The sequence below is a fragment of the Peromyscus leucopus genome, chromosome 22 (genome assembly GCF_004664715.2).
Source record: "Peromyscus leucopus breed LL Stock chromosome 22, UCI_PerLeu_2.1, whole genome shotgun sequence".
Taxonomy (NCBI): domain Eukaryota; kingdom Metazoa; phylum Chordata; class Mammalia; order Rodentia; family Cricetidae; genus Peromyscus; species Peromyscus leucopus.
In genome coordinates, this window is record NC_051081.1 from 45,657,942 (window position 1) to 45,679,154 (window position 21,213).

Consider the following 21,213-nt stretch of genomic DNA (forward strand, 5'->3'; position numbering starts at 1 on the left):
GTGAGCAGCTCCACTGCAGGGCAGGACTGCCGAAAACGACGCAGAGGACGGCGGTGACTGGCTCAGGGTTACTCCAGTAGAAAGCAGCATCCTGCCACGGCTCTCTCTGCTCGTTCTCACCTATGCTGCCACTCCGGCTCTTTTGCAAAAGAAGGAGTGTCACTTTTTTTTGGACGTGAGTGATCTCTCTGGCATACAAGTCTAATAGAAATTCCCAGCAGGATGTTTTCATGTGCTGCTGTGTCTGTAATATGAAATCTAAACTCCTGTGCATGACAGATAAACCCCCGGTGAACCGGCTGCCTTGCAGTCCCTCAGGCCCATTTCCCGACATTGCCTCTTTCAGAGATTATATTCTAGCTGTTCTGAAATTATATTTCTCAGAACTTAAAATCCCATGTATACGGCTGTGGATATGTGGATATAGTCCCTTCTGCCCAGCTATCTGCTCCCCACTATGGACATAGGAATCTGAGCCAAGGTACCTTCTCTGATGTCCTTCCTGCCTCCTCCACAGACATGGGCCTCTTTCTCCCATCTCTTTATTTCTTGCGTGTGTACGAGGGTAAAAGGCTCTTTCAGGATATCATAGGTGATGCCCATGTGTCTCCTCTCAATTCGGTGATAGTATTTGAGGGCAAAATTCCCATTTCTTCCTGTATCCTCAGGACCCGATTTCCTATGCGTGCTCAGTGACTGTTAATTGGCATGCGGATAAATTCAGAACTCTTGTCCATTTCTGTGCAGTGGGACATTAGGACACTGGAGCTTCAGGTGTGCAAATGTGAAGCCTGACCTGCCTGGACCAGAGGAGGGAGAGGCAGTGGGGAGCTGGCTGCCTGGAGTACACAGGAGCGTTCTGCACACTAATGACTCATTCTTGGACTCTTTCAGCATCCTCCTCCGCATCAAACAGCACTGCTGAGTTTGGAATTAAATATGACAAAGTCCTGATGAATCATCCTGGAAAGTGAAATCAAAGTGCTTTCAATTTGTTGTTTCCACATAACACCACCCAGCGAAGCCTGGCTTTCCCTCCCTTGTCAGTGCAGCTGGCTCTAATTGCACAGTCTTTTCACACCGCTCTACGCCCTGTGGCTGGTGTGGGGGACGCTGCCTTAGGTAGACATAGGATCCTGCCTGTGCGTGATGAAGGGTGTGTTGTCCTGAGCCGGCCAGCAGGGGCTGGAATTCACCAGGGATTTTAGGTGACATTTGGAGCAGCCTCACTCGCCAATGGTTCTCTTCAGTTTCATAAAACAATTGATGAATGAATAACAGAAAATTACTCCCTCTTCTAATATTTGTCCAAATTTGACCTCATTTTTAATGTTTAATATGTGATCCACAGATGGCCAAAAAGTGCAGGTAGAGACGATGGTGTTCAGTAAATTCTGTTTCCATTTCATGCCTGCCCAGCAGCAGTTGCAAATATTCACATTTGGATTGTGGTGCCTTACTTTCTACTCACATCTGACCTATGGTTGTGGTAAATGTGTTTGGAAGTATGGGCTTGCTGTCATTTTTAAAGTTCTGAGACAATATCAGTTCATAATGTTTGTTAGCTTTACAGGCTAGGGAAACAGCTGCAGCAGGGATGACATCCCAAACTTCGTGGAAGACTATTTCTAAAATTGTGTGTGTGTGTGTTTAAGCTAGTCATTGAAATTACTAAGTAGAAAACTATCTCAAAATAACAGCCCTAAAGGGGATACCATACCACTTGTTTACAACGTCCCAAGCAGTATTACCAAAATGGAGACCACCAGACACAGTAGACTTACTCTTTCTTGCTGCTTCAGTACTATCAGTGAGCAGACTTTTTTTGTGGCTACTTGTGTATACCTTGGCATCGTAGCGCCTTAACTATATTCTTTAAAGAAATCTTACTTTATTCACCCCTTGAAGAATTGCTACTGTTTTGGAGGTAAATAGAATGACTTTTGACAAGTTGCTTTTTAGAGGTTTTGGTACCTTATTTATGGTGTTAGGTTTTTCTAGCCTATGTGATATTTTGCAATATCACTTGAATACTGAATATGGAAGATTCCAAAGCTACCTCTGATGTCTTTTAGTCTTCTTAGACACTGAAAGCTTTCACATTTACAAGTCAGGCCTTCAAGTTTCAGGGAGAACATGGTTGGGTAGAGAGACAAGAGAAATGGATGTTTGAAAATACTTGCAACAACAAAAATTCCCAAGTAATGTTAGGTGTAAGGTTGGTTGTAGAACACTTAGGGAGATGAGTAAGTGGTGTAGTGACAATGTGTGGGAGGCCATGTGGTTTCAGTTTTCTTCCCAGCTACAGGACTGCAGCTGCAGGCCCCTGACGTTCAAGCTGGCATCGAGAAGACAGACACAGCTTGCCTGTCCCCTACCCCTATTGCCCCATTGCTGGGTTGGTATGAAGTTCAAGTGAAAACACCTTGGAAAGTTTAAAACTTTTGCATTTGTAGAGATGACTGAATGTGTGCATCAAATTAAGTATTGGAGTGAATCAAAATTTCTTCGGAATATTTTGAGAAAAGAGATGAGGTCATGGGGAAATTTCTACTGAAATTTAAGTTCAGTTTTAGAAGTAATAGTAACGAGCCAAGTCGCTCAAGAAAGAGAGGAGATAATAGGGTTGGTAAGCAAAGACTTCACACAGGCAGGGGAGTCTACAGCACTCCGCCAGCTTGTTTCATCTACTCTTTATGAGGACTATACTGAAGAAACCACTTCAAGTTGAAAACCATAGAGCTTGATGGGGAAGAAATGCCAGTAATCCGGGCCTTTGGGGCCAATTCATTTGTTCTTCTGGAAGGCATTGTGCTTGGGAGTCAGGCCCTTGCATCCTCTGCTACCTGCTTAGCCTCATACGAGTTCTTAGGTCCCTGCCTACCTTAATACAGAAATAGTCTGAAGAGACATCTGTCCTCTGGGTTGCTCCGTTAGCTGAAACTCAGCACAGGTATATGAAGTCTTGATCTTCCATCCTAAACACTTCAATATTTGGGGTTTTGTTCTTAAACATTTCATAGGTAAAGTGAGTAAATTTGATGTACAAAATTGTGAAATAAAAGTTATTCACACAGGGCTAGTTTCTCAGTAAGGAGAAGAGATTAAGTTGCTTCAACTGTATGGGACTATATTAGCTGTAATTTGTTGGTCTGAAAATTTGTTTTTACAAAGAAATCAGTTCTGAATACTTAGCAGAAGCATGCAGGGGGATGTAAAACCTCATTTCCACACCTGGAAGGATTTGCAAGGATTTATTTTATTTTAATGATTGAATTCGTGTGCGCTCATAGGATTTCAATCTCAGGAAGGTGATCATCCAGTGAAACTCTCTCTGTCCCCTTTGTAGAAACTGAGCACCAGGAGAATCAAGAGAGATCAATTCCTCCCTCCATGGAGTTCCCCAGACTGCTAGCCTCCGATTGTGCACTGAATATCTATTCAGATGCCTCCTGTGAACTGCTTAGGTGTACCCCTAGTCAGTCGCTAGCTCTTAATTCCTTAAAAGTAAGCTGTGGGTATGTATAACTGGTTTTCATAGAACAGCGGAGAGAAAGGAGCGTTTTAGTAGAGAAGCTTCTGCTTGCCATAGGTGACAGACAGTCTGCACGGAGACCCACAGCTACCAAAGTTCAGAGACAGACTGCGGACGGGTCAGCCCCGAGAGAATCATGTATTCCGCTTCCTGTCTTCCAAAGGCCCGAGGATCAGTGGAAGAGAGGCTGGGAAGAGTGTGGAGTCAGTGGATGACCATAAGGAGGAACTCACCGTGGTGCTGACAGCATGCACATGACTTGTAGAAGCCCAAACCAGACTCATTTCCAGCATGGAGAAGGGAGTTGGCTCTGAGGTTCCAGCCCTAGCCAAGGAGTTATTGGCAGGTGTTAGCTGCTGGGAAAGAAAGGGTCCATTTTTTTTCTTAAGAGTGTAGCACTGGATAAGTCGACGAAGCTCTAGTGGAAAACCACATGTTCATGACTATGGACAGCACAGATTAGCATAGAAAGCATGAGTTGGGTGTGAATAGAAGGGGGTTAGATTTGGAAAGATTTGGGCCAGGGAGGGTAAGTACAACTGAAATATGCTGTACAAAATTCTCAAACAACTAATAAAAAATTTAAAAACACCTTATTTGTGCTACTGACTTACAACTCACAATACTACCATGTACTTGATTTTTGTAGATGATTCTGTTGTGTTCTGGAAAAGATGGATTTATGACATGCTCATGGGCTCTCTCCTCCAGAAGCTATGATATAATGAGAGAAGGGAAGCATAAATTATGCAATACAAGAGCAACTGCAGTCAAGTTTTTAAAACATCTTTCAGCGAGTTTTACAGCCTCCCCCCCCCCCCCCCTTCATACCATGCTTGGTATAGTTTCTCTTCGACTTCTCACAGCCATAAAAGTTGTTTTATCATTGCTTCCAGTTTCCAGGCAGGACAGTGAAACTCAGAAGGAACCGGCTGTTACAAGGTCATCCAGCTACGAACTTCTGCATGTCTGCTTATGGTGCCACATGGTTTTGTTGATTGGATAAAGGAGATCAATAAGTTCTTTTGCCTTAGGTGAACATGAAAGTTGTATGTGTACTTGAAGCTTCCTGCAGGATGCAAATTAGAGCCTATATACATAATGTAATATTCACGTGTATTACCTCTGTGTGCGTCCATTTTGGAATTTAGCTTACCACCTGGCCTTTGGATTTGTGTCATAAACTGTATTAGAGCAAAGAGAGTGTAACCGTGGTGTTAAATGATATTGAGGCCTAAGAACAAGCATGCTGCTTGTTCTGCAGAGAGTGTACACGTCATGCAGGAAGGTGCATATGGACTTGTGTGGCCCACAACTATCATCTGTAGGCCAGATAACTGCACAGGTACCTATATCATGGCAGAAGGTTCAGAGTTACATGCAAAACATTCTGCAGGTGGAAGGGAAGTGAAATATTAAGCATAGGGACACTAAGCGCTGAAGTATGTTTCCTTTTTTTGCCTCTATCTGTTGCCTGATGCATTGCTTATCTACAGTTTATGTTGGTTTTTTTTGTTTCTGTGACAAAAATGCCCAACAGGAGTCACTTGAGGGAGGGAAGGTTCCACCGGTCCATTCTTGTGGGAAACACATGGGGGCAGCTGGTCACATTGCAGCCAAGGTCGGGATGCGGCAGAGGAATGCTGGCACTTAGCTTGTTTTCTTCATATCTTCAGTTGGGGACTCCAGTCCATGGAATGGTGCTGATCACATTTAGGGTCGGTCTTCAGGTCTTCATATCTTAATTAACTCAATCTAGAAACTTCCTCACAGACATGCCTAGAAGTGTCTCAGGATCCTGTGAAGTTTGACAGTATTAACCATCATACAGCTGATTCCCAAACAACTCTGTAATTGCAGTGAGAATTGATTGATTCATTCTGTATTTATCGTTGTTGACACTAGAATATACACATCTATCCATTGCTGGGATATATCTTCATATTTCTTGGGGCCTTTCTCATGCTAGTCCCCGATGTTAGCATAGATATTAACTCTTCCAAGGAGATTTCTCTGACATGTTCTGTTCCCCTGGAGCATCCCATGCTCATTGTGTTTAGCCATCTTATCGACGCTTGCTTCGCTGTCTCTCTTAGTAGGTTGTATCTCTAGAGTAGCAGGGCACGTTCTCATAGTACATTGCCTGGCCCTTGAGTGTACAATCCCCCATCCCAATTTTTTTTTTTTTTTTTTGTAAAAGAACATAGGAACAAAGGTTTTTAAATTCTAGGTAAACTTCAATTGTAAAGGCCACTGATTTTTTTTAAACATTGGCGATATTTGAGATTATTTCCTAAGCATTTTAAGTGGCTACAAAACAGTTTATCTGACCATAAATTAACTAACCAAAGAATGTTCAGCAAAATAATCATTGGCATTGAATACTTTTAGTTGATAAACTAAGACTGGTGTTGGAGATAAGATATAAAGAATAGCACAGAACCATTATATCTCTTTAAAAATGTACCTTGAATGAATTAAAAATGGCCCTGTGGTTTCCTGTAGTATTATTTAGTGTCATGGTTTTTTTTTTTTTTTTTTTTTTTGAGATTATGACCTGCTATAGAGAGAGACTTAGAAAAAAATGAAATAAAGTTAGGTTCTCTTTTTCTTAAGTTCACCTGTTAGAATAAAGTATTTCTCTAATTGGTTTTTATCTATGCTTCCAGACTGTTCCATAATAGCATGAAGGGAGAGACTGTCAACCAGGTTTGGGTGGATAGACTCAGCATTGACAAATCTCCTGTGTAGCTCAGAATAATGGGTTTTCATGTTAAAAATGCTGACAGCTTACCATCATTAAGAATAGAGTTCTGAGAACTAAAGATAGTGTGTGGGTTTGTTCCTCCTTAACTCACTTATTTTAAAATAAATAGTATGTCTCCTAAAAATCATGGTGGAGTGAGTTAGTGCCATTATAGTATGATATTATTTATATTTCCAGAATCATGGCTGATTTTGCTTTATTGACTCTCAGACCAACACACACACACACACACACACACACACACACACACACACACACACACACACACACAATGACCACTTAGTTACTAATTCCCCTGCCCTGTCATCTGTTGACTCTCTGTTTTGTTCTATTTGAATAATTTCATTGCTTTTTGAGGCGCTGCCCAGAACCACAGGCCCCATGTCTTTTTGAGCCCCAGATCAAGCAGAGTCAGTAGTCAAATCCATTGACTTTTGCACACTTTCTTGCATACCTAGAAGTGCCTTTGGTGTTTGCAAGTGTGGGCCAGTCTTCATTTTTGTTTCTTCACCTGTTCCCCAAAGAAAACATTCTTCTCCTGTGCTGTCTGCCGTCTCTAGTGGGGCTATTGAACTGTGCTTTTCTTCCTGAGAGTATTTATGGTGGAAACAAAAATGTATCCAGGGGCAATAAGAGGGTGAGAATGTCTCCCCAGCGTGAACCATTTAAAGTGATCAGCAGGTTAGGACAAAAATGTAATGTAGGTTTATGATAGTTGAAATGCTAAAAATACCAGTTTTTAAGTTGTTTAGAAAGTTTTTAAGATGGAAAAGAAAAGATCAAAGCAGGAGTCCAGAAAGCCTGTTTGTAGGCTCAGCTCTGTGTCCTTTCTTTGAGGTGCATAAAGTGCCACCTCTGCAGTTGGCTTTTGGGTGGCTGTGATTCAGTGTGCCCAGCAGTGGGGAGTGCCATACAGATGTCCAGAAGCTGTGTTCTACTATTTTTTACAAACCTGTTCATGTATGTATATTGAATATAAAGTACATTTTTCTTCAACTTTCCCAGGCCAATCCCAAAGAGTTAATCAAGATGGTGACCAGGCATGTGGCTCGACATGGCCATGAAGCCTGGCCTGAGGACCTCGTGTCACTGATCAAGCAGCTGCACTACTACAATGAGCGCCTCCTGGATTTCACCCAGGCTCAGCTCCTCCAGGGCCTGCGGAAGGGGGTGGATGTGCAACGGTTCACTGCTGATGACCAGTACAAAAGAGAAACCATCCTGGGACTTGCAGAGTAAGGTGTCACTTTGTCTCCTGAGGGGTGGGTTTGAAATGCAGAAGGTTGAGTTGAATTCATAGCTAGATCAACATGCATAGTTGTTACAACAGAACCTCTCTCCAGCTTTCCCAGTCCTGTGAGGAGTAGATAGTAGATAGACTAAGTAGTCTTAAGGTCGAGAAGTCTGTCATAAGTAGAGACAGACATGTGTGCCTGTAAATTTAGGTAGTAGCCCTGAGTTGTATTGGGGTTTTGTTGTTGTTTGCTGTTAGCTTCTCGTGTCCTTGGTAACCCAGTTCCTGAATTATGTCTGTTCTAGGGACCTGGGCAATGACTTGGGTGAGAAGGATGGTGTCTGTGATAGAACTTTAAAAATGAGATGTCCTCTTATTCTCGGCTGAGAATCTCCCTTCTCAAAGTACATAGAATTGATATTCTTTAGTGTGTTCATAGATACTGTGGTGGTTTGAAAGAAAATGGCCCCCAAAGGGAGTGTCACTATTAGGAGGTATGGCTTTGTTGGAGTGGGTATGGCCTTGTTGGAGCAAGTGTGCCACTGTGGAAATAGGCTTTGAGATCTCATGTGCTCAAGCCATACCTAGTGTCTTGGATCACTTCCTGTTGCTTGCAAGTCAAGATGTAGGGACACTTGGTTACTTCTCCAGCACCATGTCTGCCTGCACGCCACCATGTTGCCCCATGATGATAATGGACTAAGTCTCTGAAGATGTAAGGTGGCCCAATTAAATGTTTTTTTTTTTTTTTTTTTTATAAGAGTTGCCATGGTCATAATGTTTCTTCACAGCAATAGAAACCCTAACTATGACAGATGCAATTGCCCTCATTTCAGAAGATCAAGTATAGGGCCAGGTGCCTCTATCCTAGTTTCCAGAAAAACACGCCTTTATTTAGCTGAGTCTCCTCACTGATGAGCAGGCCCTGTGTGAGAAGGTGGTTCACCTTAAGCCTGGTTGAAGACTGGCTCTATGGGAATGGAGGAAAGGAGTTCATTCCCTTGTGTTTCATTGCTGACGTGCTGGGTTTCGGTAGCTTAGATCAAGTGAGTAGTGCTTACTGTCCTGAGAAGATGGTCACCCACGTGGTTAATAGTAGAAATTGATTTTAACACCTCTACACAACCATTGAGTATTCACCATGGAGCACACCCAAAGTGTTATGTGTGGTGCTCTGCAAACTTTATCTAAAGTCCCCCATCCCATAGACAGTCCTGTGATAGCAAAGTGTTCTTATCTGCATTTATTAAATGAAAAAATTGCTGCTTAGGGATGGTCACTGGCCTAAGTTTACATGGCTGATAAAATGTAGAAGTTTGATCTTAATCTGGGTCTGTCACATTTTAAAAATGTCACATCTCTACCACGACATGGTATGCCCTATGTAGTTTCTATTCTCAGAGATGCGCTAGTGGGCTTTGAAGGTTAGTACTGTAGTCTTGAAACTTTGGTTGAATTGTGTGTACACTGATAGGATGGTTATTCATGTCTCCTGAGAAGTTACTTTGAAATAACAAAAATGGCTTTAATTGTGGTAATGGTATATTATGATTCAATATTATCCTTTAAATCCCTGTGAAAATGAACTGAAGTCATTCTCTGGTGACTATATTGGCCTCGACCTCTTCACTCTTGGAGGCATCTGAATTTTCCCTGAGGTCTGAGGGCTGGACCTATGCAGGGTAGGGGGAGTCGAAGGAAAGGCAGTGGAGAAAGGCAGTCAGTGCCGTCTCAGTGAAGAAGTCTCTTCCTCTTACCCTTTCTCCTGGAAGGTCAGCTTCAGAGTCATTCATGTCAGCTTTGACGGTGTCCTGAGATGGTGCAAAGCCCAGCTTCCTTGCTTCTGGAGGAAGAACCCGAGACACAGGGTTGTAAGGAGTTGTTCAAGGTCGCGTGGCCAGAGCTTGAGCCTGGCCTTCCTATTCTAGAGCCAGTTTGAAATCCTCACTGTCATGTTGTTTTCATATGAGGGGATTGTTATGCAGAATATAGAACTGTGAGGTGAGGGGTACCTTAGATTATTACTTACATTTTCCTGGAATTTTTGTCTAAGTTTGCAGCCAGCATATGCTATTTGAAGTATGTCCTCAAGGATAAATATATGCTTTTTGATAAATATCTAATAGATTCTTCTATATTCCATTGCTTAGAAAAATACACTGCAGTCTTTGGATGGCTTGTTTAAAATGCCTCATAGTTTCAGTGGGGTTTGAGCTTTGCCGTTCTACTTTGGTGGAAATCCCAGTGTCTAGCGGTGTTGAGAAGGACTCTCTCCTGATTTGTGCCCCTCCATCTCTACTTACGCACAGTGTGGCCGTACCTCTCACCCCTTGACTGTCGTAAGGCAGGCTTTGCTGCTGCTTATGTCTAACTTTGTCTGCGTGTCTCTGGGAAGGCTGGGGACTCTGAAGAGGGTATAACGTAATTTCCTTCCTTCCCACCCTCATGAAGTTCTAAGACACCGGTGCAGGGCTGGAGTGCTAGCCCCGTCGCTGAAGGGCTTGCCTTGGGAGCTTGAGGACCGGCATTGGAGTCCCCAGAGCCTGTGTAAAAAGCTGGACACGGTGACATTCTCTACAGTCCCAGAGATGGTGAAAGGGAGGTAAAGATAGACAGGTCCCTGGAAGCTTGGGGACCAGCTGCCCTTAGCTCTGTGGCAAAGACCCAGGCCAGGGAGAGACCTTGCCTGCCTCAAAGGTAGAAGGAACCTGGGGACTGAGCACTGCGGTTGTCCTTGGAACTCCACATGTGTACTACGTGTGACTACTGTCACCCCCCCCCCCACACACACACACACAAATGTTCAACTGACAGTTCATACTCGATGGGTTGACGTACTTTTATAGCACTGAATAGTTCTCTTCTGTAGCCTTTGAGAAAACACTTTTAAAAGTTTATAGAGAAACTAGAATCCCAAAAGAATACAAAAGAAGGCGGGCACAGACACTGCACAGCAGCAAAGCCACAATGCTTCCTAAGGGCCCTTTCCAGAGAGCATTTGCCGGCCTCTGGCTAAAGAAACACACAACTGCTGTGACTAACTTAGCTGGAGATGTAATCCTGGCCCTGCTCACAGGAACAGATTCCCTTGCTGCTGCTGCTGTGGTTGTACCAAGACCCTTCCATGCAAGAATTCCAGTCTCTTTTTCTCTGCCTTTGGAAGCAGGGTCCCTGCAGCAACCTTAATGTTTCTTCTCTGAACCATTTTCTTGGCATTCTTCACATCCCTTTCTCTGGTGATGCCATTTCCTGGCTTACCTTCCACCAGATCTTTGTTGGCTCCAGAGACGTGCAGGTTTCATTGGGTTGAGGATTGTGCGCTGCCCTTGTGTATGATCTGCTTGTCCGTTTATCAGAGTCTCTCTGACTGGCCTGCTGACACTTATGCTTAGATAATGTGTGCTGCTTCTTCATCCTTCCGTTCAAATGGATTGCTCTTCATCCCAACTATCACAATAGTTTAGAATTCTAAAAACCTAATTACCAATTTCGTGTCTCATTCCCTATTCGGCTGTGCATTCCAGTAACATCTTGCTTGTTTTTATGACTGAAACAGCTTCACACCTGACAATGCAGAAAACAAACAGAAGACATTTTTACAGACTACTTCCATGCTTTTCAAATGTCACTGTGGGCTACAGAGTCTAAAGCAGAATTCTTACTGTTTATTCTTCAGCACTATTGCAGTTTGACTGGGTAGTCCTGTCCTGGGGAAGGCTATCCTATGCTTTGTGGGATATTCAGTATCATACATGGTTTCTGACCACGAATCCCGCCCCATTTGTTACAGTTAGAATGTTTCCTCACATGGTCGGGTGGCTCCTGGGGTCAGAATTACCCTTGACGGGGAAGCCACTGGCAAACAGGTCCCTGTCCACCTGCCTTGCAGTCCTGTGAGAGAGGCTGGAAGCCCTTTTACTGCATTCTCAAGAGATGTGAATAAAAAAATACAAAATCTACCACACACACACACACACACACACACACACACACACACACACACACACACACACGATTGAGCCTGTATGGTAATGAGTATTCAGAGATGGGTAATGCCTGGGGGGCGCTCACCAACCTAAGACAGAGCACCTGTGTGGCCTGGGCAGGCGTCTCCATGACGGGTAAGGTGACCTGCTGACGTCCCATGCAACCTAAGTCAGAAACTAATTTTTTAGTAAAAGGGGGACCTGTAGGGCCCTGGCCCCTGTTTTGGGTAAGTGTTGCCTTGCTTGCTGACCTTGACCTTGATATCCTCCCTATGCTAATTCCCTGCTGGATTCCACCCTCCTGAATGCTTAAGAGAAGTTCCTTGTCTGTGTATCCTGCATAATGGGCGTTAACAGCTTAGATGCAAGATTATAAAACTTCTGCCCTCTGGGGTTCTCCTATTGTGCTGTAAGCCTGTGTTTAAGACCTCTTCCCTCCTTCAATAAACAGCATTTGGCATTAAAAAAAAAAAGACTTCTATCCAGAAGTCCCTCAAAATTCAATAGTGGGGTGTGGGGGTCAGCAGAAGATGGAGTAGGGTGAGGAAGGACTAGAGAAGGACACAGGTTACTTTGGTGAGTGACAACAATGTCTACTATATTGGCTAAATGTCCCAAATGTATCTATGTATCAAAATTTGCCAAGTTATTTGTTTTAAAGATATTCTCATTTTTTATGTCATTCTACCTCAATAAAACTGTTTAAAAGTAAAAAAAAAAAAATACAAAATCCACAGTCCTCCCATACACGGCTGTGTCCCCAAGAGAATTGTCTTTGCTGACTTGGGTTTTTTTTCTTTCTCTGTGCTCGGTGGACACTCCTGAAGAACCCTTGAGGAAAATGTGTACAACATTGCCCTTTCCCTGGCCCAGCGGTACAGTATCTCACAGTGGGAAGTCTTCATGACCCATTTGGAGTTCCTGTTCAGCGACAGTGGGTAAGTACAGTGGACATGCACGTTGATGCCCATGCCTGCCTCTTCAGACTCCAGTTTAAAACAGTACAATTTCACTGTTCCTCTTAATTGTAGACCAGGATGACTTGGCACAGGTTTGCCTTTCCCAAATAGACCATAAGTTTTCATTTTTCAGCAGAGCTCTGAGAGTTAGACACCTTCCTGTGCATTGATATGTTCACGGAGAATCTGTTGGCAGTGGTGTTTTAGTAGTGGGGGACAGGGTGGGTATCTTGGCAGCGTGGAGCCTACAGTGGAAGGTAGATGACAATTTGAATAATGACTTAGGCAAGTATGAAAACAAAACTTTTATGTTCTGTATAGAAAGTGCAATTAGGAAAGTAGAATAGTTAGGGAAGGCTTTCCTGAGAGCGTCACAGTTGAGCTATGCTATGGTTGGGGTTTGGTTTGTGTAGCCCCCTTGTTAAGTTTAATCCCACTGGAGAATACTAAAGGAGCGGTAATGTAATCCTGCTGTGTTGTTTAGATCAACCTTGGGAAGGCAACTGGGATTGGATAGGTCATCACAGTAGAGCATCCCCATTTAGTATGGTGAGTATATAAGAAGAGACAAGAGTTTGAGACACATATGCACTGCCTTTCCTCCACCCTGCAGTGCTCTGTGCAGACTTAGGACTCTGCTAGCTAGCAAGAAAGACTGGAGCTTCTAGATCTGTGATCTGAGTAAACCTTTGTATTAGGATGTAGTCCGCTCCCCCTGGGTATTTTATTATGGCAATTCAGAATGGACTGTTGCAAGCTGAGATCTCAGTACTCAGTCAGGCTCAACTATACTCCAAGGGAAGGGAGCCATTTGGGGTATAGATGATTTAGTAAGCTCAAAAGTCCTTAGATTAGGAGCATGATGAGTCAGAGGGCCTGGCAGAGAAGCAGTGTGATTAGGCCACAAGTGAAAATGCATGTGGGTGAGATGTAGGAACTAGACCATGCTGTACTTTGGCATTGTGAAATTATATTGATCATTGAAATAGTAACATCTACATTTTAAGCATTTATCAAATTGTACTGTATTGATGTTGTTATAGATGGTGAATGCTGTCCTAAGTGCACCATTTTTTCAGGCCCTAGAAAGGGCCATTGGCATCTCCCTAAGAATCATGGGCTGTTTAAGCATTTGAGTGAGATAAAAGGTGACAGGAAGATTACCTAAGTATCACTTTAATAAGATCTCTTTGGTTAGTGTGTGGAAGAAAGGTAGTACGGTAAGGGGAGGAGCTGGTGTAGGAATCGCGTGCAGGACAGGTGGCCCCAGCGTGGACAGGGCTTTGAAGGCATAGGAGAGGCAGGAATACATTCTACGAACTTAGCCTATGGGTCAGCAAGGAGGAAGTAAACACAGGACCTGCAAGGGGAAAGTCGGTGGTCCACCTGCTGCACGGCAGCCCCTGAACTAGTCAGGGAACCCTACGAGGTCAGCAGGTTGCAGGAGTGACTTGTGCCTGAAGAGGACAGGGCAAGATGGCAGTTGCAAGAGGGAGATGTCCAGAGAGGGAGCACAGGAGAGAGCTCCGAGCATCTGGATAGCCTCTGTGCTGTGCTGTGCCTCAGCAGGGACACGCACGAGCAAAGGGGGGAAGCCTGAGGAGTGTCCGGCTCCTTTTATGTCAGCTTAACACAAGCTGCAGTCACCTGAAAGCAGGGAACCTCAATTGAGAAAATGCCTCCGTAAGGTCCAGCTGTAAGGTGTTTTCTTAATTAATGATCAGTGAGAGAGGGCCCAGCCCATTGTGAGAGATGCCATTCCTGCGGTGGAGGTCCTGGGTTCTCTAAGAAAGCAGGCTGAGCAAGCCATGGGGAGCAAGCTGGTAAGCAGCACCCCTCCGCGGTCTCTGCATCAGCTCCTGCCTCCAGGTCCTGCCCTGCTTGCATTTCTGCCCTGACTGCTTTTGATGATGAACTATTATGTAGAACTGTGAGTGAAACAAACCCTTTCCTCTCCAAATTGCCTTTGGTCATAGTTTTTCATCACAGCAGTAGACACCTAACTAAAATGGACAGATGTTGAGGGCCTTCCACAAGTCCTGGTAGAGAATTAGGTGGTGGAAAGAGACACGAAAAGAGGGTCTTACTGTCAGGAAGCCATGTCCAGAGTGTTCCAAGAATGGGAGGAGAGCTGAAAGGTCAAATCCTGCAGAAGGGCCAAAAGGCCTTTACGACCTCAGTGTGTTTAATTTCTATTAATCATTGAAATGTTAATGTCTCCATATGAGCATTTATCAGAGTGTTCCATGACAGTGGTGTCATGGATAGTGAATGCTGTCCTGAATTCACCAGTTCTTAGGCACAGTAACATGTTCAGATAAATATTCTCTGTGATATGTGTGGTGTTTAAAAATATACCATGGCATTTTTATTATGTATCTTTTTCTCTTTCATTGAACATCACACAAGGGATGTTGTCTGTGCAAGCAGGATGAGTCCTTGGTCTCTGAATATGTTTCAAATTATCAGGCAGTTGAGGAGCAGGCAAGGCTGTTCCTGGCATATCATTATACCTGAGAGCAGTGTGATTATGCAGATGTACAGCAATTACAAAGTAGGAAGTCGTTACCTCCTAGCATCATTACGTGTGAGTGGCAGTGCACTTAATATTGATTTACCAAGTGCTGTCTGGGTCTTCTTCTTGCTTAGGAGGTAGCACTTTGCCTGACTACTTCATCAAACACACTAACTGGTTATTAGAAATCAGCCTTGTAAGTACGGCCATAGTTGTCCAACATTTTGTTAGTTAAGCCAGTGCCATTGGGGAGTTAACCAGTAGAATAACAGAAGTGCTCGTCTTGGCTTTAGGGTATTGTTTCCTATTCCCTAAAGTCTCCCTGGTCCTCCCATGAAGTTCAGTCCTCCCCTTCTCCTTCTTCTTCCTCTGGCTGGTTTTGACCTGCAGCACCACCGTGACAGACAGGTGCAAGTACAGCAGCGTTATGCAGAGGGTGTCATGCCTCAGTCCAGGTGGCCAGGCCAGTTCCTGTGTGTGCCATGTGTGTGTCCATGAACTAGATTATCCCCTCTCAGGAGCTGCAAGCAAAGACTAGTATAACTTAAGTGATTAAGTGGTAAAAACCTAATCTCCTTAAGTTATGGTCTTTGAATCTGGGAACTGATCCTCCTAAGCACTCATACTTGATTTCTTGATCTCCTTCATCCCTATTTGTTGTATTATGTTATTTTAAGGTGTGTTACTGTTATTCATGGTGCATTTGTTTAACTCTGTGAAGCTGTGTTACTTGCCTGTCTAAAACACCTGATTGGTTTATAATAAAGAGCTGACTGGCCAATAGCAAGGCAGAAGAAAGGATAGGCGGGGCTGGCAGGCAGGGGAAATAAATAGAAGGAGAAATCTGGGAGTAGAAAAGGAGGAGCAAGGGAAGGAGGAGGATGCAAGGGGCCAGCCACCCAGCTACCCAACCAGCAATAGAGTAAGAAAAAGATATACAGAAATAGAGAGAGGTAAAAGCCAAGAGACAAAAAGTAGATGGGATAATTTAAGAAAAGCTGGTAAGAAACAAGCGAAGCTAAGGACAAGCTCTTGTAATTAAGAATAAGCCTTCATGAGTGATTTATTTGGGAGCTGGGTGGCAGACCCCCCAAGAAGAGCAAAAACAACACTTACTGTCCTTTTTATTCCCATTACTAGTTTTAAGCAAAACATTGTGTTTGCCTGGTTGCAAGTACATAGACTCTCTCCCACCCAGCAGACAACCTCGTTCTCTTGGCTTCTTGAGGCTGCTGTGGCATGCTCTCCCTTTGCAATCAAAGCTCTCACTGCAGACTTAGTAATGCCTTACCTTGGGGCTTCCCTAGTCAGGTTGGTGGACCCTGCAGATGACAGTAACTCTGTGAATGTGTGGCGGTATGGGGTTTGAAAAAGATCACCTTTCAAGATGCAGAGCTACTGCCCAGAGCTACCTACTGCAAGCCTTGAGCTTGTATCTTAATCTTGCAAATCACTGTCTTCTCAGAGTATATATGTGTGTGTGTGTGTGTGTGTGTGCGCACACAGGAGTGGGTGGGTGGTAGATTGGGGAGGGTGAGGGGAGTAGAGAGGGGGTGCAGGGGGTGGGGTGGGGGGTGGTCACTGTCCTTACCTGCAGGGTTGTGAATATTAAAGTCAGAACTCCAAGGCCTGCATCACCAGGTGGATCTTTGTTTGCTATTGTGGTCAATCCTGTTGTTGTTGTTTTTGTTAATTCTTCTTTTTCATCTCTGAGTTTTAGACAAGGGACAATTTTTAAATACCAGAGATTGTTTCTGGCTGATTATTATTCATTAAGTGTTAATATTTTTGTGACTTTGTACACTCAACAGAGTTTTAGGTACTAGACAAGATAGAAATCTCATGGAGTTTATACCTTGTTAGGAGCTGTCTTTCTCCTCTCTCCCCAACATAAACATCAAGATATCAGGTGCAGTGAATAAAGTGACAACTCCGTACAGTTGGGGAAGGCTCTCTTGCATGTGAAAGAAAAGCCCACCTTTGAAGAGTGATGAAGGACGAACATTCATTCCATCTCAAGGGGACTGGGCGAGTGTGAGTTCTTGATGTTTTGTAGCTAAAGGAAGGCCACATAGCAGAACATGGGGAGCCAAGGAGAGCTAAGTAAGGTTGGGAACAGACATCAGCGTGTTGGACATCTAACACTCTCCATCTCTGTCTTCTTATTAAACATAGCGTGCTCTGCTCTCGGTCTCTGTAGCCCTTGGGGTGACGGCCCTGGTGCTTTCTCTTGGCTGGTACACAGCACGAAACTGTCTTCTTGTTGGTGAGTTAGGTACTGTCCCTTTTGCACACACAGGCTAAGGCGTCTGTTCTTAAGCACTTTGATCGGCTGCACTGTTTTTGGCCTATTTCATTTGGGGAGGTGTCCTTCCATCTCAGGTAGAGAGATGTGCAAGAGTAAGCTGTGCCTGTGGAGAGCTGAATAAGCTATAATGAATGCAGCTGCTTTGTTCTGAATGAAACAACAGACCCAGGATTTATGCCTGAGGGTTGCTATTGCTCACACAGTGAGGCTTTGGGCCCAAGCTGCCACGCTAACAATTCTGAATACTGACCTGTTCTTCCAGCCTCACTAGGAGGCCCCTGTACAGAAGAGGCATTAGTGCTGGAGTGGCTAGTAGATGGAGAAGGACAATTCAGTTCATACGAGGCTCCCAAGATTTAAAGTAACTTAGTTTAGTACATTGACATGCAGATCATTGAAAGTCAGAACAAACAGAAATGCAGAACCAGCACTAGCCTGTTACCTGAGGTGCAATGTTGTGTGTAGATACCCAGATCACAGATCCCACGAAGTGTTTAAAATTGATCTTTGTTCACCTCAAGGCACTAGAGAAGTTGACCAGGGCTGTGATTTGCACTTTGCATAAAAATAAATCTACTACCCCAAGAGAAACAAAAACTGATTTCCACCATTGCCAAAACAGAAGCATTCTGCAATTCTTCCTTCTGTGTTGTGATTCTTTAAAGGTTGAATCTTTGACAATTTTGTGTGTGTTCCATGTATGTATTCTTGTTCAGCCCATCGCCTTTCTCCCCCAACCCTGTTCCTGTGGTCCCTCTTCCTCGCCAGTACCCTTCCTTCTTCCTTGCCTTTTGTGCACGTGCGGGGGTTTGTGCAGGTAGGCACTGCTGCTCTTTGTCCATGGTTGCAATGGCCTTGTCATATGCAGTAGCAAGGATTCAGTCTTTTTGTCCCCTCTTCACAGTGTTACCTGGGTCTTGGGTTTATGGTTGAGCAGTAATGTGGGGTGATTCTTAAGTTCCCCTTTTCACACCTAGCCAACAAGTTCCTGAAATAGATATAATCAAAACAGTACATTTGGGCCAGTGTATGCCCTATGTCAGGTAAAGCCCCGGTGCTGTGACGCATTGCTTTGGCTCATGCAAGCCTGGCCAGGACCCTGGCATGTCCCTTGTTTAAAATGTTCGTGATACAATTCTTTTAACCCTCCAAGAAGTTTTTTTTCTCTGCAAAATGACTTATGCAGTTTTGCAAAAAATGCCATGGAATTAAAGAATTATACATAGTATCTGTCATATAGGGAGTGTGGCTAATACTGTTGATTTTGAAAATAGTCTACATTTACCAAATTCACCTTATAGACCCCTACAGTACATCTAAGCAATTACTCTTCAAGTCAATGTGGATATCAGTTATTGCCATGAGAGTAGTGATGATGCAAGACCTTATGACTGTTGACTAGATGATGCCTGCTACTGCATCTGCTGTGGTATTACTGGTGATGTTGTTAAAGATGCAAATAGTATGAAGTTGTGTAGATCTGTTAAAATTGACCTTTCATTGTCAAATTGTCTCCTTGGGAAGGAGACAAAACTTACTCATGGGCTTCAGTATTACCGCTGTATTTATATAATAAAATATTTGATAACGGAACCCACTGAATATCATTGTTACACAAAATAGACTCTGAGATACTCACTATCAATTCTTTCAGCAACTGTCTACCTAGGTAATCTAGAAAAGTTAAAGTCAACTTAGCCGTGTTTTACCTGAGGCGTTCTTGTGCTAGCTATCTCCATGTGACCCTCCTCTCAGGTGTGGCTGTGGTTCAGAGGATAGATGTGTCCCCTCACAGTCACCAGTGCTGAAGCCACCCATTCGCTGGGGTCACTCGTTGGGACTCAGGGATCTTCATGCTTTGGAGATTAGTCTGTGTGGGAAATACCCAGTCTCTGTGTCTCAACTGTGCCTAGCAAAATTCTCAGATGGACACATTGCTTTATTATAGAGTATTAACAGGGCTATATCTGGAAGGTCGAACTTGGGGCCAGTTCCTGTGTCTTTCCAATTAGATAAGTTTTGCTTGAGCTTTGGCTTCAGAGAACAGGAACAAGACTTTTTGCAGAGAGTAGTTATCAAGGCCAAGAGATGTCACAGAGCCAAAGTACTCCGGGCTGCCTGTAAGCTTCATGTCACCCTGCTACTGCCCTCTGTGCCCCCTCGGACTCTCCCAGTATCCTTTGTCTCTCATTCTCACTCTTCCCTCCTTTTAGTCAGCTAATGGAACTGTATTATCTCTCGGGCTTAGATTAAATAAAGAAAAATGTATTTAAATGAATTTGTTTTCTTGTACAGATAAAAGTCCCTTCAGTACATGCTGCTTTGAATCAATTTTGAGTTATTGACAACTTGAAGGCATTACAGAACATCTTAATCATAGGATCCGTCATGATAATTTTACTCATTGTACACTAAGTACAACCAATGCCAACGCCTTCCAGTAGTTAGCCCCTGAAAGATAAAGAGGCAACACACAATATAAACTGCTTCAGAGCTAAACTTCAGTCCAGGAAAAAAAGCACTGAAACCATTTTTAAAGGTAATTATTAGTTAGATTAGAGAAAAGTCTACAATGGTTTCATAGTGTTTTGTTGGATTTTTTTTTTTTTTTTTTTTTTTGAGCGAGGTCTTTTGGAATTGTTTTCTAAGCAAAGATTTGATTTCTTGTTCCAAAGAGAAGATAACAGTTTGTTTCACTGGAAGTTATTAAAATGGGCTATTGATTACTGGCATCTACAAAAGATCTTAGCACATTATAATTTACAGGAGAGAGATGGTTGGGTCTTTATCGTGTGTCAGTAAAGGTATCTGTCTTGACAAGATAATTAGGTGAAATTGTACGTGAGGCAAACCGAATTGTCAGCAGAGTTGTGAGTGGCTGAGGAAAAAGTCATGTTGAGAAGGACTGGATCCAGAGTTCAGTCAAGCAGAGGCTGAGTAAGCTGCTGTGGAGCCCTTGACCATTCTGTAGACTGGTTTACCCCGAACACTGTGTATAGGGTTGTTAGTGAAGTGTGACAGGGTGACTCTTGGGGTATTGCTGCTAGAAGGGAGAGCCGTTGAAGATGGACCCTGTTTGTCAGGCAGTGTTAGTGTGGGTGCTTGACCTTCGTGACACAGTCCCTCTCTGAGGTAGTGAGCAAACATACTCTGAGGCTGGATGGGCCAGGGTGGCAGTTTCTCATTCATGTCCTGACAAGTGAGCACTGCAAGTTCCTACTGTAGGAATCAACATAGAACAAAGCTCTTCCTTCCTGTGCTCCATAACCCTTCTCTCTGCACATCTGTCTGTGTGGAGCATTAGTGAGGTTACGCAGCTTACTGTTTTCTTCGCCACTGCATCATTCTCGACCTCAGTTTTCAAATTATGAAAAAACAAAATTTTTTTTTTGCCATCACTTTCCTATACAACTACGTACAGTATCCCCCAAGTATTTTCTCTGCTGCCTTGGGTGTCCTGGAAACACCATTTCTATTAGTATGGTGGGTTACCCAAAAGACCTTCACAGGTAGAGAATGGAGACTTGCCTAGTCCAGGCCCTGAGATGGTACAAGACCTGAGTCGGCTGTCTAGGGAAAAACAGAAGATCAAGTAAAACCTTCTCCTCTCTCCAGTTAAATAAAACTCAGACAAGCCAATCCAGCAAACAAAATATCATGAACTTTTTTTTCCTCAGCAGGTTAACCTTAAATAACTCCTATTTAAGTTTATATTAGACTTTGAGTTCGTATGAAAAGGTACTTAAATTAGTATGAAAATATTAAGATGTATCTTCTATTCAAGAAGCAGTCCTGTAGATAGTATTGAAAGCATAATTATTTCTTTCCTGTTTTAATCTTACTTGAACATGACATAAATTGATGTTTATTGAATATTAATTCAATACTCTTAGATGTAAGGCATGCCTA

General features: G+C 43.4%; 1 protein-coding gene across 1 annotated transcript in view; it reads left to right on the forward strand.

Moving 5' to 3' along the window:
- Nbas (NBAS subunit of NRZ tethering complex) overlaps positions 1-21,213 on the forward strand; it is a 274,692-nt gene that overhangs the window by 169,867 nt on the left and 83,612 nt on the right. Inside the window, 2 exon segments of the mRNA XM_037198012.1 lie at positions 7,308-7,537; positions 12,350-12,460. Coding sequence (XP_037053907.1) covers positions 7,308-7,537; positions 12,350-12,460 — 341 coding nt within the window.